At 41.1% G+C, this 24,456-nt stretch overlaps 1 protein-coding gene across 2 annotated transcripts; it reads right to left on the bottom strand.

Moving 5' to 3' along the window:
* Positions 1-841: 841 nt before the first annotated feature.
* On the bottom strand, positions 842-24,309 carry SLC30A5 (solute carrier family 30 member 5). Of its 2 annotated transcripts, XM_069776625.1 has the most exons (16): positions 24,050-24,308; positions 23,628-23,750; positions 21,684-21,750; positions 20,296-20,381; positions 18,201-18,288; positions 16,352-16,439; positions 14,930-15,006; positions 13,596-13,766; positions 12,688-12,976; positions 12,116-12,324; positions 10,874-11,031; positions 10,100-10,229; positions 8,366-8,591; positions 6,807-7,033; positions 4,749-4,877; positions 842-4,145 (listed from the first exon to the last, which is right to left on the bottom strand). In XM_069776625.1, the coding sequence occupies exons 1-16, from the start codon at positions 24,121-24,123 to the stop codon at positions 3,975-3,977; spliced, it is 2,313 nt and encodes a 770-aa protein (XP_069632726.1). In that variant the 5' UTR covers positions 24,124-24,308; the 3' UTR covers positions 842-3,974. The 2 variants fall into 2 exon arrangements, with proteins under 2 accessions (XP_069632726.1, XP_069632727.1); XM_069776626.1 differs by lacking the exon at positions 6,807-7,033 and having other exon boundaries at positions 24,050-24,309.
* Between the last annotated feature and the right edge of the window lie 147 nt (positions 24,310-24,456).

Here is a 24,456-nt window from a genome sequence, read left to right as displayed (position 1 = left end):
CCCCCGAGTACTGAAGGGGAGCCGGGGGTAACGGAAAGGGTGCCCCAGGAGAAGCGTGCACACGCATCACCACCCTCCCCACCAGGGCAGGGAGAAACTGGAGTGAGTGGGAGAGGTCACGATGTCTGCCCTGCCGCAGCCCTTTCCGCCCGCGAAGCTGGATGGTTTTTGGGCAGAGGGGAAGGGAATTGGGGAGCAGGACGCCGTGGGGCCGCACAGCCGCTTCCCCCACCCCGCCGTGTGAGGGCGAGCAGCGATGCCCAAAGCCGCGGCATGAAGCTCCGCTCCGCTCCGCTCCGCTCCCCCGTCCGGTCCCGCACGTACCTGGGCAAGCCTCAGCGACATGCCGCTGCAGCAGGAGCAGCAAGCCAAGTACGGGGCTCAGCGCTACCTCCGAGGGTTTAAATGACTCGGCCGCCGCCGCTGATTGGTCGCCCTCTGCCTCCCTATTGGCTGCCGGCGTTCCGTTGCCGTGGCGACCCGAAACGGACGCCCAAGGGCATTGGAAAGGGGGCGGAACTACTGCCGCGGGGCGGGGGGGGGAGACCCGCTGGCGCGCGCCCCGGAGCCGGTTTGGGGCTCTTCCCCCCGCGGGGGGCGAGGGGCACGCGGCGGCGGCGGCGGCGGCGGCGGCGACCCCCGTGCGGGCGAGCCGCCGGTGACAGGCCCACGGCCCGCCCCGCGGCCGGCTGCCGCCGGGAGGCGGCCCTCCGGCCCAGGGGAAGGAAGGGCCGCCCCGGTGTCGGCGGCGCCTGCCCCCGACCGGCTCCTGCGCTCCCAACTTCGCGCTTTACATCCCAGCGGACGTTTGAACCAGAGAAGTCGAGATGCACTTACAGCGTTGCTGAAAAACGCGTTTATTTTTTAACTCGTTATATACAGAATCGTGGCTTGCCGCCAGATGTACCATACATAGCTGCAGTTCGTTTTACATCTTTGTTCCATCTCCGAAAGTGTTTTGTTGCGACCGTCTGCAAGCAAACCAAGTGACTAGACTAAAAACTCCCCCACCACGGTATTCATTAAAACATAAATCAGCTGGCCCATACCCGTGATTTGAAAACCTGCCCTTGCAGCACGGTTCTAACAGATCTTGCGGGGGGGGGGGAAGCCTGAACGCTGCTTTGGAGGATTACTGCCAGATACCGGTTCTCGTTCGACGAACTTAAGATAGACAACGCTTGTTGCCACTGTCCTCCCTGCATGTCTGCTGAGCAACATACAAAAACCCGCTGAATGCGTGTTACGGTGCAGGTTTGCACTTGCCCGTGAAGTATCCAGGTACCAGCTCACCTTTGCTGCCAGGATCACCTAACGTGGTCCCAGCCACCTTCACTGGTTCCAGGTCCTGTTGCTAGCAGCTGAAGTAGGAAATCGGCCTTTCTGCACAGAAAGTTGCGGCAAGCATGAAGGCTTTTCCATTATGTTAAGCTAACTTGATTTGAAAAGAAAAGTTACTCCCCTTTTGATCTACCTATCACAATGGGGCTAATGCTCGGTTTGGTGAAACGCTGTACAATCACCTCAAACGTGAGTGGCACGTGTAAATATTAACTGAAGGTTTTTGTTCGAGTATGGTTTTCAAAACTTAAAGATCACTCTGCTTATAGGCCAAGCATAATTGTAGCACTGTTATTCAAGTGACTTGAGCCTTCTGGGGGAGGCAAGGTGAGAAAAGCACCGCCAAAGGCATAAATCGTTAAAAAACAGGATCAAGCTTTAAGAACACTGCTGGTTCTGCAGCATTACCCCAAGAAATGAGGGACTGTGATCACTCAATCTTCATTACTGTATGTAAAAGCAATGCGACTTCTAGAAACTTTCTGGCTGCAGTTTTTCAAGTCAGTCCCGTCTTGCAGATAGTGTTTTAACACAGCACCGTGGGAAGTGTGGGGGGAGAATGGAATGCAAAATTGTTTAACAGTTACAAAAGAAACTGTGCAGTTTGTACAAACAGTCTGATCACAAGAGAAGCAGAATTGCTCAAGGACGTTTCAAATGGCATTGCTGGTAAATCTGATCCGATCGTGTAACTCCTACATCGCTCTATCCTCAAATTCCACCAACATCAAGTCCAGTCTTTATCATGATACTGATAAAGGTACTGATCCTAAGTACCAGAACAAGAAAACAGTATGACAAAATAAGACTGCCACGATACATTCAATGATGAAAGGTGTCCTTGTTTCTTGCCAACTACTGAATTGATTTGCTGAATTCCAAGGAAAATATTTAAAGGCTTGAGACAAGAAGAAAGAGGGCACAGGAAGACTGTAAACAGCTGTAACGTAACTACCTCTGAAGACCTATGTTATTACCCTGTTGACAGGTTTTCACTGAAGACAAGAGATTGTTTTCTTTGCAGTATTAAGACCCCAACATGCATAATTCTTTCTTAAACACACTCTTTCTCTTTCCAGTCAAGAAGTCTCAATTTACAGTTTGTTTCAGCAATGTGCCATGTCCCAGACTACTGTCACAGTTTAGCATTCTAAACCTGGACTGCTTCCTTGGGTAAGACAAAAAGGTATAGTTGGCTACAGTACACCTACAGCTGTGTTATGGTATTATGAAAAAAATCAAGTAAATGACAGAATAATGTATCTTGAAGAAGTGAAGTTTACCTGTGTGCCAGGATGCTCACTGGTTAATTACTTTAAGCTTCAAACTATTGCGTTTGAAGTTATTCATATAAAAAGTACAAAAAAATTATTTTACAGTGTGTTTTTTGAGTCTTCCCAGGAAACAGAAAAGTGTCTACAATTTTTTCCCCTCCCTATTTCTCACTGTTAACCTGTAGATTTCTCTCCTTAAAAAAATAACTTGACATAAATTTAAAACAGTAACATCTATTTGCTCTGATTCATTAAGTTTAGAAATCAGATTTGTATGCTGAGACATAATATAAAAACTTTTTATTTCTATTATCTAACAAAATGTGCAAAAAACATGACTTCATGTGTTTTTTACTCCCTGTGATAAACATGTAATTTTTTTTTCATTCAAGGAGTCTTCAAGCTACATTTGAAAGAAAGAAAAATATTTTTCAATTGATTATTGTCCTGATTTCAGCTAGGTCAAAGTTATTTTCTTCTCAGTAGCTGGTACAGGGTGTTTTGGATTTAGTGTGAGAATAATGTTGATAACACACTGATATTTTAGTTGTTAAGTAGCGCTTATCCTAAGTTAAGGATTTTTTCAGTTTCTCATGCTCTGCTGAGGGAGCATGGCCAGGACAGCTGACCTGAACTAGCCAGAGAGATATTGCATACCATAGAACATCATGCTCTCTATATGAACTGGGGGGTGTTGGCCGGGAGGGGCCAATCACTGCTCAGGCACTGGTCAGCAGGTGGTGAGCAATTGCACTGTGCATCACTTGTCTTTTCTTGTGTCTGTCCCCCCACCCTCTTTTTTTTTGTTAATATTCCTTTTCATTACAATTATTATTATTAATTATTATTGTTTTTATTATATTTTATTTTACTTTAGTTATTAAATAGTTCTTATCTCAACCCAGGAGTTTTACTTTTTTTTCCCCAATTCTTCTCCCCATGCCACTGGGAGGTGGGGGAGTGAGCGAGCAGCTGTGTGGTGCCTTGTTGCTGGCTGGGCTTAAACCACAACAATTATGTTTGCATTCCAATATAAACTATTTCCATTTCCCACTGCTAACATGAAATTATAATCATGATGTTCCATTCGTAAGAGATTAAGCATGGAACATATCCAGACTTCCGTTTAATAAACACCAAGTACAGATTTCCATTATTTTCACATATACAGCAAATATTCAAGTCCTTATTTCCTTTATAAAAGCACCTTGATCCTATTTTAATATAGTGCTTAAAAAAATTCAAATATATAGTACATTTGTTTCTGTACATGTATGTGCAAGATCTCCTGTCAAAAATACGAGTATGGAATCCTACAGCTTCACCGTTTGCACCTCTTTTGGTGAACAGAACCTTCTATCACATGATATAAGTACCATCTTTGTAGTATTTCATGGATTCTAGTTGCTGAGTCATTGCAAGGACATCCTGAAATCCTGTACTGAGTCCAGACATGTGTTGAAAATAAGCTTCCTTCTCCACTTGGACAGTTAGGTTGTTTACGCCAGCATCTTTCAGAATTGCTGTAACCTGAATAGAACAGTATGGTTAACATTAGTATTACACTTAATATGCATCTCACAGTAACTTGCAGTATTCTGGCTCTGAAATACTGTAGATTAAAAAAAAAATCATCATGAAGAATTCAATTTTCTGGAAAATTGAGCTTCAGAGGGTATAGCTTTGCAACTTCTGCATAATGGGTAATTCTCAGTGTCTTGCATAAGTAAATAACCACCTTTTTAAGGAAAAGAAAACCCCAAGGCAGACAGATATTAGCAAGCCAGTTATAAACCCACGATTAGCATCCCTATATCCCTACTGTTTAGTGCCTGTTTTGTAGCATGAAATCCACCTCCTCCTCCTTGTCTCATAGCACATGTAGTGCCACTTTCAACAGCAAGAAAAAAATGCCCATATTTTTTTTTTTTGGTAGGTGTTTTAGCAAACAACTCTTTATGCAGCTAATTCCAAGCTAGCAGGCAAGAGGAAGTACAGCATTAGGGACCAGCTCCGAGACATTAACTAAAAACTACAAAAATAATCACAAACAGCAGCTTCAAACTTCAGCCTCCGAAAAAGGGCTGCAGAGTAAGAAATTAAGACATTAGGTCTAAAAACCTTGTACCTTACCTGCTGTACAATCCTCTGTTCCATCACATCTGATACCACTTGCACATGTATTGTACCTGCCACAACACTTGCAGAGTGACACCAAAAATGAGGATCTCTGTAAGATATGACTCCCTCTATTTTTTGAATCTGTAAAGAAATTACATTAGCAACAATTAATTTAAGAACACATTTTAAACTTGTGTACGTACATGGATGTTGGTGGCAAATATTTCACAGAAAAACAAAGCTGTATAACAAAGCAGCTTTCCAGCTAAGCTGTTATTCAGAAGTATGTAGTACTGAAAGGTCACCTTACTATTACTGTCAAAGACAAGAAGATAAAAGTCAAACTAAATGAAAAAATGAGCACAGTGCAATGCTAAATAGGAAGAGAAAAAAGTCATTCAGTGTACAGATCACAATAACATCAATGTATAGACCAACCAGAAGGCTGGCTGGGCATTTAACAATTTCTAGGGCATCTGTTACCTCACTATCCAGGATAAGCAGCTAGTTATCATAGCTGCACTTAATTCAGAGACATAGTATCTTCCCATAATTTTATCATTTTATTAAATTGATCTTTGTACTGGATCTGGCTGGGATGATTTGAACTCTTTTCATAACAACCTGTATGGTGCCGTGTTTTGAATTTATGCCTAAAACAGTTCTGATAGCACGCTGCTGTTTTGGCTGTTGTTGAACAGTGCTTGGGCATTGTCAAGGCTTTCTTTTTCCCACTCTGCCCGTGCCCTGGTGAGTAGGCTGGGGGTGGGCAAGAAGTAGGGAGGGGAAACGGCTGGGAAAGCTGACCCAAGTTGGCCAGAGGGAAACTGCATGCCATATAATGCCACGCTCAGCAGTAAAAACTGGGGTAGAGGAAGAAGGGGGTTTTTTGGCTTCCAAGGTGGCTGTTGCCTGGAGACTGACTGGGCATCAGTCTGCTTGTGGGAGGTGGTGCAGTGCTTTTTTTTTTTCCCCTCTCTCCTTCATTTGTTAAACCGCCTTTGTATTGCTCCTAGATTTTTCTTGCTTTTGCTCTTCCTTTTCTCTCCCTTTACCACCACCACTGCTGGTGGGACAAGTGGGGAACAAGCAAGTGGCTGTGTGGATGCCTGGCTGCTGGCTGGGGTCAACCTACAGCAAGCATATTGTTTTACTGTGATGTATTTTTTAAAATGCTTTTTCTATTATCTTTCAACGAATTGCTCTTTCACTGTTTTCAAAAAGTACTTTCTTCTTCCTCGGTCTCCCAGAATTGCTGTCTTCCCTTGTCAAAAAGTGAAACCCCACTCTGCACCTCACTTTCCTTTCACTAAGCAAGCCTCTCCCAGCCAATTTCCATTTATTCTTTTCTTTCTCATGCAGACAAGAACACATCTCCCTCTCTACTGCCAGGACACCAGGATAGTGTTCCTTGCTGCCTCTAGTTGATGGCATCCTCAACAAACATGTAACTAGTTCTTTGACAGAGAGGTGTTTCCCACACTGAGGTCTGCACTATGATTCTGGGCAGGAACTTCAAATGAGCCAACAGTGAAGACTAAGTACAGCCTCAAAGTAGATACCGTACTGCAGCAGACAGGAAAAGAATGGACTAGAATGAAAAAGTAATTAGAAAAAAAAAAGCTGTACTTTTTCCATCTCACCTACTGGGAACCAGCATGCCCTTCATGGTATGGACAAATAAGAAAACCTGCAATTACAGGCTCAAGATATAATCCTGTGGCCTGAACTGTACACATCAAGTTTAAAAAGGCAGCAAGCTTTTAGGAATTGCTACCTTACTTTCTTAGTGCTAAGTACCTTTCCTGCACTGTTACCATCATTGTCTGAAATGATGAGCTACCCATGAAAGCAAAAAACAGTACAAGGTTTTTTAGCTGCAAAACAACTTTCATCAGTAGAACTCCTAATCCTGTCACATATCTGCAAAATAGATTTAAAACAACCCGAGACATTAAGTTGTCTAAGACAACAGAAGCTGTCAGACTGAACTACTTGAGTTTAATAATTATTAAAAAGTTTTAGCTTTGTATGTTTGTGTATGAAAACATTTAGAATTGTAGTTCTGACCTTTTCTAAAGCTGCATGCAGATCTTTCTCCTGTTCTGGAGGTATCCTCAACAAAAGCACTTGACAGGCATCTTTCAATAGTGGGATAACACTAAGAAAAATCAATGTAGCAATAAAAAGAGAGCAGAGTGGATCAGCTATGAGCCATCCAAATTGCTGAATAAATATCGTTGATACGATAACACCAACACTGCCAAGAGTGTCTGCTAACACATGCAGAAACACACCTGAAAACAAAATGAACTGAGTGATTAAGTTGAACAGCTCTGTTTAAAATGTACATATATGTTCAACAGCAGAAACACAGTAGGGTTTATTAAACATAATAAACACCCCTCAAGCTAAACAGAGGTAACTAGCTGCCTAACCTGGTGCAAAATTAAACAAAACATTTAGCTTTTCTAATATTTAATTACAAATCAATGTAAAAACCCCATTTTTACTCCACAGCACAATGATCTAGGCAAGCATTCACAGATTAAACCAAACGTGAAGAGTCTTCAAATTGTTAGTGGGATTTGTACTATATAGCATAATCATTTAACTGCGTATAGAGGGACTCATTGATCCGTAACAGAGGATAAGATCAGTGCAAATGCATTGGCCTGCTCATGTGGACAGACAATAATATATCATTTGGGTTTTGTATGCCAGTTCTGCTCCAATTTTATAAGACTGTCTATCTGCTACTGCTATGAATTTTATACTTTATACTGCTTTAAGGATGGGTAGCATTCTCAATGTACACTCAATGGGCATAGAAGAATAATCTCTAACCTTTTGTAAGATTAGTGCTAGTTAAGTGTCAGGATTTGAAAGAATACTCTGACAAGCTTACACGAACAACTCATTCCTTTATAGATTTTTTTATAAGCCAGGTGGTCGGTAAATAACTACTTTCTAACTGCTAGGGGAAAAAATTCTAAGAAGTAGCTATGCTGAAATTTTATATATATTGCCCTTCTCAGTTAGCTTCTGAATTTAGATTTGAAAAAGAAAGTTTCATCTTTACCACCGTTATCTTCTGAATCACAAATAGAAGCATATTCTAGGTTGCTGGCCTGCATTTGTTCTGCTTCTTATCCCCTCCTCCAGTGTTTTTTTCAACCAGCTATCATGTGATACCTAGAAGCATGGTAATACCTTTATAGATAGAGACCTTGTACTTTCATTTCTAGATGGAACTTAGAAACAAGGACTTTAAGCTTATTCAGTAAGGTTTACAATGACTACTTATTAATCTTAGTGAAGGCTGTAGATTAATGCTTTTTATTGGTCCTTAAGTATTACCCACACCTAAGAAAGCCTTGCAAAGAAACGTTTCAAGTTATGTTTCTTCAAAGCCATGCAAAGAAATGTTTCAAGTTGTGTTTCTTCAAGTTGAACTCATTAATGAAGAAACAGTTTGAGAAATTCATGTATACCATGTTAAATGGCTGTCAGATCACTTCTGGAGACAGATTTTAAGAATGATGCATAGTACTGGGTCTGATTCTGAGAATCTTCAAAGCCTGCTGGAAATCACATACATCATTTACGATTCAACAATCTGTACTTGCCTCTCATGTTGGTATTCATGCCTCCTCCAGAAGTCCCGTGGGAATGTCCATGACTGTGCCCATGGTCACTGTGGGAATGGCTGTGCCCATGGCCGTGGCTGTGCCCATGGTGAGAATGGCTGTGATCGTGTGAGTGACAACCTCCCCGAGAAACCCCATGGGAGTGTGCGTGGCTAAAGGCACAGATACCAACAAGGTTTACGATCAGCCCTCCAACAGAGACTGGCTGTGAGAGGGAGAGAAGTCTTTAACTTCACTACATCTGCCCAGAAGTTCAAGTTTATTTTCTAGAACACGGTAATCAGAAACACTGTGCACCTAATTAAGAAAAACTGTGGAAGCATTAACATCAACAGGATTATTCTAATATGGATTCCTCATCATATTCCTTTCAGTATACAAGCTGGTTTCAAAGGAATTTTCCTTCCCTCTCAAAAAAATCCAATTCTCCCCAACCTTCCCAAAAACCCTACCCAATAACCACCACCAAAATGCAAAACCTGGTAACCACAAATTGGGACAAGATAGCAAATTTAGTTTTAAGAAGGGGTGATTGATTTTATCTATTTTCATAAAGAGGTAAAGTGGTTTGAATACAAGGTTTGCTTCACTTTCATTGCCCACCCCCCCCCCCCGCCCCAATTCTATATTGTCTCTAGGACACGCACACTCATCTAAAATTGTACTTAACTGAAGACAGCAACTGCTGATTTACTGGTCAAGTTGTGCTTTTTATCTATCCGCCTATTTTTCTACTCTTCTCTTGAAAAATGAGCAAAGCATAAGAGTAATTCCAGCTAATAGAGGAATTAAGCAAGTCCTAGTCAGGCGTTACTAGACCTTTCCTTGGCTATGCAGACTGTGCTCATATAGAGGGGGCAACCCTTCCCACCCCCAAGAAATAAAATCAGTAGTAAAAATGGAGCAAATATTGAAGATTAAAAAGAAAAAAAAAATCAGGTCTCAGTTCCAGCAGTGCACATTTCTAATTGTGCCTACATAAAAATCTTTCTCTTTGTTACCGAAGAGAGCAGGAGAGCACAAATTTCTCTGTGTGTGTGTGTGTGCGTGCGTGCGTGCGTGCATGAAAGAAAACAAGTGAAGCTGGAAATGTGATAAATGAAGGCTTGAATTTGCAGAATTCCATAACAACAAAAAATTATTTGAAGAAAATGAACTACTGCATTTGAAAGAAATGGATGGAAGCTTGAAAATTTAAGTAGGGAGCCCCTGAAGAGGCTGTGGAAGGTAGAGAGACACTGGTGTAGTTAAGATTAGCTATGCACAGCTTCAGGATTGTTTATGCCATACTAACACACTCAGCATTATGTTACGAATTCTGCCTGATTTTTGAGGTTTCTCAGAGACTAACGCAAAATCTTTTCTGTAATAACTGACATTGGTATACATAACAGCTGAACCAAATTTAGTCTTGTACAGATTATTTACTCAGTATCTTTTATTGTAGAAAGACCACCATCTAAAAAGATTACAGCTGTAACATCTTAGAAAAAAATTCAATTTAACATAATTAAATTATATTCACCCCTATATATTTTCATATTTTAAAACCAGATGTAGTTTGGATTTTAAAATTAGAGTATGTTAAAAAGTCAAGGCACAGTTTAGATTAGAGTATGCAACTTTAGTCTCCTTTCTTTTTTTTTTAATTAAGACAAACATAAATGAACCATTAACTGCCAAACAACATTGAAACAGAATGACAAAACTTACAGTTAGCATATTTGTATCTATGTCTGGAGGATCCACCAGTCTGGCCACCGATTCCATGAAGACAAAGAAAGCAATTACCATCAGAAAGAGGCCATTAATAAATCCAGAGAGAATTTCTACACGTCCATACCTGAAAGCAAACATATGTACTTTTAAGAGTGAAGAATGGGTACTCTGAACAAATTTCAAAGTAATAATAAATAAAATTATAATACATTTAATACAGAATTAAGATTGCTTTGATTTTTTCCTCAATGCTACAAAACTCTGCCTTAATTTCTGGGTTATTTACTTCTGACAAGGAGGAACCTAGTTTGCAACTGTCCAAACACCAATAGTATAAAGGTATAATAATGTAAGTATTTTTTTATATATAGTGCACATTCAGGGCTTCAAATTGCTAAACTGCTATGCAATTTAGCCATACAAATTTTGATTATGTCAGCAGAATTGAAATCCTCACATAAACACTGACTTTGAACATATATTTTTGTTTGACATACATATATATATACAGAGTGAGGCAATTTCTAAATAATATTCAAGTGATAAAGTTTTATTTGTAGAGATAAATGAAAATTACATTTCAGACACTTTTTTGCAGGGATAAGAGGGGAATAGCATGACCACAAACAGAAAAGAAGAGACATAGCAAAAACCCCACAGAAGCATGCAACACTAAAACATCTCAAACATATCTTTATAGCAGGACATTTTGAAAATGAGCAAGTAGAATAATTTTCAGATAGTCCTTCAAGAACCTAATATACATACCCATAGGAAAATATGCGAGTTGCTTTCCATCTTGTCATCAGAGCTGCAAAAAGCCCCATCACTAAGGCAGAACAATCAAAAAGCATGTGAAATCCATCAGAAATAAGACCAAGGCTATTGGTCCACACTCCATAAAAAAGCTCCACAAAAGTGAAAGCCTAAAACGAAAGGGAGTTTGAATTTTTTCTCAAAGATTAACTTCTACTTTAATGTCTTGGTAGCTAGCAGGAAACTCTTATAGAACACTTGATAGTTTTCAAAGGTATTGTTCGAAGTATTTCTAGACCATTTTCTCTCTCCTCCAACAAAACAAAAGTGATACATTCCAAGCCTACGAAGAGACATTTTTGAACCTACACTCCCAGAAGCCTTAGACCTAAGAAAACAACCCTCCACAGGAGTAAATTTAAGTTTTCATTTAGAATTTTAAACTAACATTGTGCAGACAAAATTTTCAGCATTTTGTCATTAAACAATGTAACAACTCTGATCTGATCTATTATTAGTGTAAAAGCAATGCTGTCTACGTATCTGTAAGAATTTTCTTCACCAATTAGTTGAGTGCTTAACCTTAGGAATTAGTTTTGAGGACAGTACACGCGGAAATATTTTTAATACATACATTTTCCCTGCATGATTTACTATTATTAATTGGTCTGCCTATAAGCGTTCTTTTCCATCTTTTATACTCTATAGTGGAATTTGTTAAAGTTATCACAGATACTTCAAGTTTCTCCCCGTTTCATTGAATAATTGCCAAAGAATGAAGAGAGATCTTTGCAAATGACGTTCTATCCATCTTGCTTACTGTATGATCTTTTCCTGTCCGAAAGAGAAGCTAGAAATAAAACTAGCCTACTCCAAAATGGCACTAAGCGATCCCACACTTACTCTTCTGTTGTCCCCATCCTTGAAGGCCTCACTAGCTTCAGCTTATCTGCTGGTAACATTGAGATACCTCAATCTTAAACGTACCATCATGCAACTATTTACTTACTGGTATAATAGTTACCGCATAGAACCAGTGCCGCAGTGTGACAACAAACCAAAGTGACCTGCCACTTACTGTAAGATTAGTGTTAAGAATCTTCTGTTTTAACATTCCATCTAATGAAACTACTCTATCAAGGGTCACTTTAAAAACAATCAATCATCAGGCCCTTTTAAAGAATAACTCTTCTTACTGTACTATGTATGTACTACTGTGGTTGGGTTTGACAAAAAAAACCAACAGGCACTTACCAGATTTAGGCACAAGAAATAGAAGATCTGCCTAGAATCATACTCCTCAAGGATTTGTTTCAGTGACTCCTTAATAAACCGGGGTAATGACTGAGAGCTCTGCTGTAATGCATCACCCATGAAGTTATAGAGAGGAGTGCCTTCAGGGGAATAGCCAATAAGGGTACCCTTCTGCCCTTTCCTGGAGGGGGAGGACAGGATATTGGCAGCTGCAAGGAAAGTATTGAAGTTTTTGTTGCTGTTTCTAAGCTTCACAGTAATTTTATAATGTGTTTTATCAGCAGTCAAAGCTTACATGAAATTTGCAGGCAGCAAAGTTATTGTCAACTTCATCTTGAGGTTTATCATAAGATTTCATTGCTATATAAGATTACATCATCACTTTCACAACAGGTCTATTGCATTCTTTTTTTTGTAGACAGACAGTAAGAGCACAAAATTACAGGCCCTCTTTATCTAAAAGAATCCATAAAAGCTCATCCAAAAGAATTCTGCACACATCCATTTTCTGATGTGTGGCTTCCTAGTCACACAGACAATAGATTTATCAAAAGATAAATAAGAATACGTACATAAAATGAAGAAGACAGCACTCACTACCACACCTCCAGAAAGAACATGCTCTGTGCTTTCATGGTGTGGTGGCTTATTCATAGCTCGAAGCTGGTCTGTTATTGGATGTGTCCAAAAGTTGCCAAAAAGCAGTGCACTAATGAAAATAAGAAAGGATCCATATCGAGCACATGTGGAAGCTTCCATCTTGACAGAGCATATGGACTCCACGTAGAAATCCAGGATCACAACAAAAAAGATGACTGTTATGAAAGGCATGATGAGAGAAGACCAAGACTCTACTTTACTCTGCAACAAAAAATACATTTCAAACAGGACTGTTCACCATTAGGTGTGTATATACAGCATTAAATCTAGTTCACTTTCATTACAAATGTTTTCAGCAATCCACCAAAACATAAATACTTTTATACTTCAAATTTATCACATAAAACCAACACTCTAGCTATAGAAAGAGACATACAGTTAATATGCACTACGGTACTTTACTTTAAATACTTTCATGTGCTTAAAGCAATGCCATGTGCAACGCCATGTTTGCAATGGTTTACTCTCCATAAACATGCAGGCATCATGAACATGTCTTTAATAATCTACTCCTCAGGAAAAAAAGAGCCCTGTATTTATATAGTCATTAATACTTGTGCTATGTTAGTATATGAATCCAGGATATAATATCTGAGCTAGAAAGATGAAATAAAGTTATCACACAGAAGAGGAAATTATGGTATCACACAGATATACATCAAAATATAGAGGAAAAATTTCAAACAGAGCTTACTACAAAAATAAAGATGGCAACTTTGGTAATTGTAAAGATATTTTAAAGGTAAAGGAAAGATTTAAATTGTACTTCACAAGCAGAAGCATTACAAAAAATGATGTATTTTTGTACTTGCTATCTTACCTCTGTTGTCAGAGAAAGGACAATGACCCAGGGGCACAACAGAAGGACGGAAACAAGATGAGACAAAGCTTGAAGACGCTTGGCTCCACCTACATCTACAGACAGTTTTCGGGAAGCCATGTGAAAACCAACCTTACAGCACAATGCCAGTACCAGAAGCAGAACTCCTCCCTGGAAACACAGAAGGATCCCGTCAGCATGCCTTAAGAGCCAGATACCTCACTCCAAACAAAGTGACACTTACATGAAAAAAGATTAATATGCTTTCCTTATCAACAAAAGCCAAAGACAAGGTATTTCCTGTAATTGTTACCCTAGTTAAAAACGGTAACATAGCATACGTGGTTATACCTCAGCACTATTCACAACAGCCTACTATGACTTGAAGTTTAAAACTCTCAATAGTGTTAATTGGCATACAACAGCAGTGAATAGGTAGCAAACAGCATATGAAGAAAAAGAAAAATCACACAAAACTTGGTTTCCCATCTTCCATTATTAAAAATGTTGAAAGCATATGTAAACCCCAGAAGTGTCACGTCACCTTGGCCTCTAAGCCTTTCATAACCTTTTCATTCCCTTACCTTCAATCGCACCATACCATATTTCTTCACAATATTTTCTTTCAAAATTGTTCTACAAATGAACAAGATACACACACAGCATCTCATCTCCCTTAGAACACACTTGCTTTGCACAGTTAACCAGTCTCTCTAACATTTGATTTATTTTTATATTAATACTTCCTCGGCTGCTCCATATATTTTTTTTCCTGTTTTAGTCCTCAATGCAGCCACTTTAGCAACAAGACTAAGCTAACAGAACAGATCAATCAGATAGGTCAATCCCATATAGTAAGATTTTGATAGTTATTCATGCCACCAATTATAATGGGAGTATACTGTGGAGAAGTATCAGAATCTGTGTCTTCAAACACAAGCATCTAATATAAAGGAAAGACTGGGGAAAGATAAAGAAGCAGCAACAAAACACAGACCCCAAAAGTGAGCAAGAAACAGCTTATATGCAAAGCATTATGAACATCCAGGATACTGATGACACAATACTTTATGATAATTTTAATAAGACTTTTTAGGTTACACATTACAGCAAAGTCCTTCTCAGCTATACAAGTTGAATATTGTATGGTTTGGTTTGCTGTATCGAAGATGCTCATATTCAATCAAGATGTAAAAATTAAAGTGCTAGTTCCGTTCCAATATGGGGTGCAGATGTTGAACTTTTTGGTTTTGATTTACACTTGATTAGCTCTGAGGTGGTGAAATTCTTACCTTATATTAACCTACTAAAATACAAGTTATTTAGTTATTTACCTTGTGATCTGCAACACCTAGGAAAGCAATGATTGTATACAGAACATGGGTAAGAGCACTGTCATGATGCCCCTCAGCTAAATAAAAAAAAATTAAGGAAGAGTTTCATTCGATGATTATTTTTTTTTTAACCAAAGAAAAGACAGAGGTAGAAGACAACCACAGAAAGCAGAAGTAAGCAAACCGAGCTTTAAGGTTTGTCAGATCCTTAAAATTTAGGAAAGATGAAAATATTTCCACAGAAAATAGTTAAAAATATTAAGGACAAGGGGGAAGAGTATTTTAAAACATGAACACATAGTCATTGTTAAATACTGTACAGCAGCCATGATACAGGATTTATGTTAATTTTGGCAATGAGACTTTGAAAAATATACTCAACAGCATTAAAAATTAGACTGATTTTCACTAAAAGCCCTAAAACAGCGAGTTGTCTGAAATATCATCTATATCTTTCCAGTTTTCTGCCCCTCTACTCCACTCTGGTGAGACCCCACCCGAAGTACTGCGTCCAGCTCTGGGGTCCTCAGTACAGGAAAGTCATGGACCTGTTGGAGTGGGTCCAGAGGAGGGTCACAAAAACGATCAGAGGGCTGGAACACCTCTCCTGTAAGGAAAGGCTGAGAGAGTTGGGGTTGTTCAGCCTGGAGAAGAAAAGGCTGTGGGGATACCTTATTGCAGCCTTTCAGTACTTAAAAGGGGCTTATAAGAAAGATGGGGACAAACTTTTTAGCAGGGCCCGTTGTGATAGGACAAGGGGTAATGGTTTTAAACTAAAAGAAGGTAGATTCAGACTGGATCTAAGGAAATTTTTATGATGAGGGTAGTGAAACACTGGCACAGGTTGCCCAGAGACATGGTAGATGCCCCATCCTGGAAACATTCAAGGTCAGGCTGGATGGGGCTCTGAGCCTGATCTAGTTGAAGATGTCCCTGCTCACTGCAGGGGGGTTTGACTAGATGACCTTTAAAGGTCCCTTCCAACCCAAACCATTCTATGATTCTGTGATTCTACGAATATTTCTGGATATATGGAAAAGACTGCCAGCCAGGCTGTCAACCATTTAATGCACAGACTTTGGCTATGTCTAGAATTTCTAAAAAAAAAGGAGAGCTGATCAAAAAAGCTTCTAACAATCCTAAGTGGTCTGAGATGTGCAAATACGCAGGGAGCCTTTAACTACAATTTAAAATCTACAGCTATGTTCTAAGTTCTGAAAGTAAGCAATGCTACTCATTCTGCTGTAAATATCAGTATTTAGATGTAAAAGTAAAATCTTATAATATTCTTGAAAGGTAAGATTCCTATTAGGAAAAATGCAAGCATATTTAATTCAGTGCACTCAACTTCACATTTTCTCTGTAATTTCCCAGTAATAATAGGCACTTGCTCTTGCTCTTACACATAGCAAGAAAGGATACGATGTTCTGCTATCTTAGCCATGAGGTCGTCATTATCAAAAAGTAGTAAGCAGATGACAGCTATGATGAAAAATGCAGCACCTCTTGTCTGTAAAAAAAACAAAACACAAAAACACACCCTAAATATTTTTATGTGCTGAAACAGATTAATCTAAAAAAATCCAGGAAATCAGCCCTCTCCCTCCCCTCCTCCTGATCAGTCTAAGCATATTTTAGTTAAGTAAGAAAAACATCAGGAAAAATTTTTTTAATTTTTTAAAAAAATTGACCTGGACAATATAATTTTATATTTATTCTGGTTTTCAGATTTACCAGATAACTCAGGGCAAATCACCACTGTAACAAGCTAGAAGCCTGTATCTTACAAACTTCAAGTGTGATTGCTTCCTTCTTCATGGTGTGTTTCTGCCTGTCAGAGTGCACAGGTACTTTAGCCTGATGATTTAATATTCTGTAGCAGCAAGGAGCCATAAACAAGATCTAGTGGACAAACTAGAATTTTGTCTTAGGGGAGGAGAAGGCTAGAGCACTGTGCAAAGGCTCTAAGAAAGCAGAGCTCTGCAGTGCTTTTATAGGGATGGTACAGAGGTAGCTATGAAATCCCAGCTCCCAGAGCTTTCACCACCCTGATTTAAGACACTGCAATTTTGGTATTCATATCTTGGCAAGACACTGAGCTCTACAGCTAAAAAATACTATTACAATTCATCTTCTGAAGCCAAATACAGCTATCACATTCTTGTTTTGGAAAGTCAGCTGACCTCTTTGCCACAGTTCACTTCAAAAAGCTGAAATACTCAAAAGGACAGGGTTATCATTCCCTTGTTTCTGCTGTGTTAGATATGCAGCTTAACTGCCAAGCATGGCCCACCAAGACACAGATTGACAAAGAACCTCTCTGAAGCTCTACATCTACCCCTCGGGTGGCTGGCTGGAGAAAAAAATTGTCTTCTAGACAAAGAGCTTCATGCTGGATGCCCTAAGCATCTCAATTTGAGGGGGGTGGGCATAGAGAGTCAGAGCAGATGACTGTGCTATTCACTCTAAGGCCAGCCTAAAAGTGATTAAGGGACTCCAGCAGCAGTTATGATACAGTTTTCAAAACTCCCAGCCTGAGGCAGCACCAAAACCAGACTTTCTCTTACACAGCAAGTATGCTAGCCTCAGGCATATGACATCATAAGGTATCCTCCTCTTTTTTGAGTGAAAGTGGTGAAGACTCCTAGGTCCTGGCACGAGCTCATTCCACTTGGGGCTGATTAGGCACAGTTAGAGAACACCTTGCGAAATTGTGTGTAATGGGACTCAGACAAAGGATGTCTCAAGTACAGATCTCTAGTTAAGTGAAAGACTGGGCCCAAGTATTCAGCACACACAGGCTCATGCAGACCTTAAAGTACTTAGAGAACTTTTTGGCAGAAAAAAAGTACATGAAAAAGCTACAGACACTGAAGAGGCTAGGCAAGGATCTGGAGACTGTATTGCTGGACTTCAGTGCCTAAAGGCCAGGACCACTACATGCACATATGTCCTTTTGTCCGTTTGGACCCCAAATGCTGTTACAAAGAATGCTGAAGTGTAAAAATCATTCTCAAGGTTCTTTTCCGCCTTCAAACAGAAAAAATTCTCAGGTATCTGCCATGGATCTCCAACAGCTTCACCCACTGTTTCTCTCTTAATGTCATATTTATTACAAGTAGTATTTTTTATAATTTTACCACTAATCAAACTAAAAAAAGCGCAGTTTCTGTGAACATAGGTCCAAACCACTGTTTGTTCCTGGTAAAAAAGTACTTGAATTTATAGCATTCAGTATTTTTTACATTTGGTAAAACAAATTTTTAAGTACCTTTGCTGGTCCTCCACCTGAGCTTGTGAACATGACACTAAGGAGTGATAGCACAACCACATCACTATGCTCAAACAGCAACAATGTCCTATAAAAAAGTGAAATAAACACTTATGTCCGCTTATAAGTTTACCTCACAAGCTTAATATATACTATTTCAGCTATAATTCAATGACACAGCAGTCAAAGATTTATCCTGTGATTTCAATAGCAAGTTTAAACAATTCAAGAGGATAAATGCAAATCTATTTGCCTTCACCAGCAATAGATCTAGCTGCGGACAGCTAGACGTATCACAAAACAAAGAACTTCCTAAATCAAGGAACAGATGAATATTATTAATTTATAATTACTTTAAATTGTACTTTCTTCTAGTAACACAACAAGATACTAACTTACTCAAAATGGAATTATTATTCCCATTACAATACCTCCTCTAAACCAAAGTTTCTGGCTCTCAGAAAAAAGAGGTCCTGTCCTGTATCCTGTTTATTGAGGTGTTAATGGTCTAGTAGTTTATGCAACCTCAGAACATCTTAATTGCTGAAAATAAGAAATTCTAACTTGCACACTACCTCCTTCAGATAGCAAAGGCTGACTAACAAGCTATATTGACAGCTTTTCAGGGTGGAACATGACAGTAATAATCACTGTCAAGTTTACCAAATGCTTCTGCCATTCTCCACACAGCAATCCAGGCTGCTAGGGTCCATGTTACTGGTTCTGTTTGGGAAGACTGCCAGCACCCAGAAAGGCACTACAGTATTAAGAACTCCTATTATTCTCAGGTGTGCCTTCTCCTGTGTAGAGGATAAAACTTCAACTTCATAAAAAGTATTATTTAAGGGTTTACCTTCCTCTCTCTAATGAAAGATGCTTTCTAATTGTGCTGGTTTTGGCTGGGATAGAATTAATTTTCTTCATAGTAGCTGGTATGGGGCTACGTTTTGAATTTGTGCTGAAAACAGTGTTGACAATACAAAGATCTTTCAGTTACTGCCGAGCAGCACTTACACAGAGCCAAGGCCTTTTCTGCTTCTCACCCCACCCCACCAGCGAGTAGGCTGGGGGTGCAGCACAAGAAGCTGGGAGCGGACACAGCCGGGACAGCTGACCCCAACTGACCAAAGGGATATTCCAGACCATATGACCTCAGGCTCAGCATAGAAAGCTGGGGGAAGAAGAAGAAGGTGGGAGGGATGTTTGGAGTGATAGAGTCTGTCTTCTCAAGTAACTGTTACGCGTGATAGAGCCCTGCTTTCCCGGAGATGGCTGAACACCTGCCTGCCAATGGGAAGTGGTGAATGAATTCCTTGTTTTGCTTTGCCTACCTGTGCAGTTTTTGCTTTACCTATTAAACTGTCTTTATCGCAACCCACGAGTTTTCTCACTTTTAGCCTTCTGATTCTCTTCCCCATCCCACCTGGCGGGGAGTGAGCGAGTGGCTGTGTGGTGCTTAGTTGCTGGCTGGGGTTAAACCACGACACTAATCCATTAACCTTCATTTTTGGAAGTCTAATGTTATTCTTTTTTAGTTACTCAGTCAGCACTGCCAACAAACAGCACAAGTGATTTTACTCAGAGTATACGCACTAATGCCACCCAATTCCAACACAGCACAGGCATATGATTAGATAAAGCAGTGCCCTGCAACAAATGCAGAAATTGATTCTAGTTAGCTGGCACAGGAATACAAGCTGCTATCACTAGCTGTCAAGCCATAGACTCCCAACAGTTACATAAACAATTGGGGTTACATTAATGAGACTAGGAAATGATGAAATCCACAGTCAGTGATCTCGTATCATTCACATCAATAGTTTAAGCACTATCAAGACCTTCCTCTGGCATCTTGTCAAAGAATGAATGAAGAAAATTACAAATTCTACAGAAAATTACATGTAGCTTTTCCCAAGCACAACAGAGTTCACTGGAAAAAGCATAAAGATCCATTTAAAATTTCAAAAAATAGAGCAAGAGGCTGGCATCATAAGCTAATGGAGACGAAACAAAAAACCAAAGGAACGAGACAGGGAAAGATCACAAAAATTAGCTTAAAAAGATAACACATTGTTTACAGTTAATATATATTTACCTCAGTGGTCCACAAAGAGTAAGGCCAAAAAACCACAAGAGTGAAATGATAGATCCCACAACAGCATGCTTAAAAATTTTGATCCACTACAAAAGAAAGGTATTTCATTATAATTGTCTCCACTGTATCAGAATAAACACCCCACTATTAGCATTCTTCTAGCACAGCAGCTGTAGAAATAGAGGGGAAAACATATGCTCTGCAAGTTCTGCAAAATTTAGAGTATGATTATCTTCTTAACTACTTTGCCAGGCAACTAAGGTTTCTTTGGACATATCATGAAGCAGAATTACTTATTTCTTTTCTACCACAGTACTAGATTCTATAGTATAGTCTGAGATCTCTTTAATAAGAACCTTGAAAAAACACTGAAAAAAATTCAAGTCCATTTACCTGTCAAAGATGCTGTTTGTTTTCTAATCTATTTTATGTATCTGATAAATATATATAGAACTAGATAAAACATCCAAGATAAAGAGACTAAGACCTTAAGTCTACATACATTTATGCATGTGTTAAATTCTTTCTTCAGGATGCAGGTTATAATTCAGCTATTCAATACATTATTAACTGTAAATGCAAATTTTTTAAGAAAAGTAACTCATTTTGGAAATACATTAAACAAGACAAAGTACCTACAACAAACATCAACATCCTCAAAATGCAGAATTTTAAAATTTTAAACAAGAGCAAAACAATACACACACAGATTTTTCCAAACACAAATCAAAGATGCAATTTACTCCTGTTCACACTTTAAAATTCTGCCATACCTGTCTAATCAGAAAAGCAGCTGACATTTGTAACATTTCTCAGGCTATCCTTCAGATTCTCTCTACTTAGCACATACACTGATGACATCGTGCATGGATCAAGTTTTTGTGCACACAATTACATAAAACCAAGATGAATATGGAGCAAGTGAAAATTTCTTAAACAGCAGGTTCCAACCTGGCCCTACTCTGACATCTCAGGATACTGGGAACTCAACGCAGGTTTGAAGAGCATAGACTAGCCCCTCATCACAATGCACCACGCAAAAGCACTCTTTTGGCATGGGGAACGTGACTGGAGCACTTCAACATTCTGGCAGTCCAGAAACTGCCCTTTGAAACTGTCTCAGCCAAGTAGACTAAGCTCTTCTTGCAAATCCAGTCCTCAGAACAGATGCTTGTATGGAGCCAAGGACCAATCTTTTCACAATACATGGCTAAAAATGCTGATTGTTTTTTACAGTGCGTTAGACACAAAGTTAGTTACATGCTTCTGGAAATTGCTATCACATCTTCCAAGTGCAGCAACCTTTGTTCCCCTTTCACTTTTGGCAAGAGCCATGCTGTCAAGAATATCTACAAAGATGTGAATCATTATTACATCTGTCAACTCACCTGATGCTTGGTTACCACTTTTCCAGAAGAAAATGGTTTTTGAAACAAAACCATAAAAAATGCAGACCTGTTAAAAGAAGAAAGTTTTCTCTATTCGTGTATTAGCAGTCAGCTTTTTATTCACACCAGCTCTAAATAACTAGGCCTCTCCTATCAGGCTCAGTTGACAACATGGCTTCTCTACATTTTTCATTTAAAGGCCACACTGACCACACCCACTGGTTTTATTTTCCCTGCTGCATTGTGTCAGAAACCAGTACAAAGGTCATGACAAGTGAACTTCAGTTCTGGTCAATTTTAAATGCAAGTTCTTCAGAGAATGCCTAATGAGAACTCTACCTGTGATTTACAAAAATCAAAATACTGATCTCAGAAATTTTGAGAAATACTACTATGTTTTTTATTAGCAAGATACATACACCCGAAGGCTTACTCACATACAGAATGCTGAATACACAGCATGTTAGAAATGGTAAGGAACAGCACACATCTTCCTCAACTGGGACCAAGAGTAAGTGATGGGGAAAAACACTACAGTGCTTGGGAACATGCAAGTGAGAAGCCCAGAAATGTAAACAAATTTGAAACAGAAGACAAAAACGAGGTTCCAAATGTTCCAGCTCTGCCCAGTGTATTATAGAAATGCTCTTCCACATCGTATCAGGTAAACGTGAAGCAGGATTGTGTCTGCAAAGATTGTTTCTGTGTATTTGCTATCAGTTTCTACACTTTAGATCTCAATCAAGGAAAAACAGCAGTTGAAGCTCGCAAGAACTAGAGGAATACAAATTGTAAGGAAGAAAGCTTGTTTTCTACACCCTTCTTAAGAAAACTTGGACATGTCTGAATTTCCCGTGATCAGTACCATCACAGTATGATCAATTTTGAAGTAGCAAAACCACTGAAGCTTCTCAAGGCTAAAGCGGCCTTATGGAGATATCTGGACAGACTTGGAGAGCTGAGCAATCACCAACCGTATGAAATTTAACAACATGAAGTGCCGGACTCTGCACCTGGGACCAGGTAGTTCTGGTTACACGTATGAACTGGGGGATGAGAGGCTGGAAGGCAGCCCTGTGGAAAGAGATCTGGGCGTCTGGGTTGATGGCAAGTTGAACATGAGTCAACAGTGTGTCCTGCCAGCCAAAAGGGCTAACCATGTCCTGGGGTGCATCAAGCACAGCACAGCTAGCTGGTCGAGGGAGGCGACTGTCCCACTTTGCACTGCACTGGTGCAGTCCCACCTTGAGTACTGTGTGCAGTTCTGGGTGCCTCAATATAAGGACAGTAAACTGTTAAATGCGTCCAGAGGAGGGTGACCAAGATGACGAAAGGCCTCGAGAGCAAGACTTAGGAGTGGCCTAGGTCACTTGTCTTGTTCAGCTTGGAGAAGAGAAGGCTGAGGGGTGACCTCATCATAGCCTACAGCTTCCTCAAGGGGGGCAGCAGAGGTGCTGATCTCCTCTCTCTGGTGACCAGCAATAGGATGTGAGGAGACGGAAAGAAGCTGTGTCAGGGGAAGTGTTGATTGAACATTAGGAAAAGGTTTTTTATTGAGAGGGTGGTCGGTCACTGGAACAGGCTCCCCAGGGAAGTGATCATGGCACCAAGCCTGTCAGAGTTCAAGGAGTGTCTGGATGATGCTTTTAGTCATGTGGCTTTGTGTTAGGTAGTCCTGCGAGAAGCAGGGAGATGGACTTGATGATCCTTATGGGTCCCTTCCAACTAGAGATATTGTACAATTCTGAAATTATAGTGAGCAGAGATATGAGAGAAAAACACTGCTATGAACAGAGTATTTCCTGGATCCACTGGTACACCTTCTCTTCCTCGATTAATCTACAACAACATAATGCAGGGTATAAGCTTGACGCTGACAGAGAACACCATGGACAAAGTGTGCCTGAACAGCGGCGGACAGGGCTTCACCCCCTGCACACTCACCCCAGCTGCACTATAAAGATAAACTGCACGAGGTGGACTGCTTTCAGAAGATCGTAGGATTCAAACAGCCCCACGGCTTTCAAAAACTTGGTGAAGCACAGCAGCACGATGTACCGCGTCAGCCTGCAAAAGCGGAGAGGGCCGTTCGCACCTGCCACCACGCACACGCCGCTGCCTCCCGGGCCAGGGCCAGGGCCCGGTTCCAGGCCCAGGCCCAGGCCCCGCCGCCGGTCCCGGTCCCTCCCCCTCCCCCTCCCCGGCGGCCCTGCGCCTCACGCGGAGGAGGCCGCCGGCTCCCGCCGCCCGCGGAAGGCTGAAGGGCGATGCTCGCTGCTCCCCAGAGGGAGGGACGGCGACGGGCTTGCCCCCCTCACCCAGCGGGGCGGCCGCTCACCACCCCCCTCCCCTCCCGCCGCCGTTACCGGGCGCTGGGCACATCCACGGGCCCCAGCACGCCGCCGCCGGCCAAGGCCTGCCCGCTGTACTTCTCCTCCATGCCGGGGCGGCGCAGCGGGCGCGGCCCCACGCCCCTGCGAGGGGAGAGGTGCGAGGGAAGGGGTGCGAGCGCTCAGGCGCTCAGGCGCGGCCCGCCTCCCCCGCAGCGGGGGCACCTCATCCTCCGCGGCCGGTAGGGCCGCCGCAGCGGGAAGGGAGCGGGAGGCCAGGCCAGGCCGCGCGCATGCGCCGGCCGCCGTGCGCAGGCGCCCTAGCGGAGGGGGCCGGCACGTCCGCGGCGGGCGCCGGAAGCGGCGAGGGGGCGCGGGAAGGGCGGCGGCGTTGCCATTGCCGGCGGGCGGGCCTTGGGCCGCGGCCCGTCGGCCCGGGCGGG

This window comes from Haliaeetus albicilla, chromosome Z, assembly GCF_947461875.1.
Source record: "Haliaeetus albicilla chromosome Z, bHalAlb1.1, whole genome shotgun sequence".
Lineage (NCBI taxonomy): Eukaryota > Metazoa > Chordata > Aves > Accipitriformes > Accipitridae > Haliaeetus > Haliaeetus albicilla.
Note: the sequence above shows the minus strand (reverse complement) of the source record. Positions and strands in the feature narration are given on the sequence as shown.

Excerpts from the sequence above, each read along its gene's own strand:
- SLC30A5 (XM_069776625.1), bottom strand. The coding sequence starts at position 24,123 with ATGGAGGAGAAGTACAGCGGGCAGGCCTTGGCCGGCGGCGGCGTGCTG. Across the intron at positions 23,751-24,049 it reads GTGGATGTGCCCAGCGCCCG|GCTGACGCGGTACATCGTGC; the intron begins GTAACGGCGGCG and ends CCGCTTTTGCAG. Across the intron at positions 4,878-6,806 it reads TGCATGCAGCTTTAGAAAAG|ATTCAAAAAATAGAGGGAGT; the intron begins GTCAGAACTACA and ends ATTTCTTTACAG.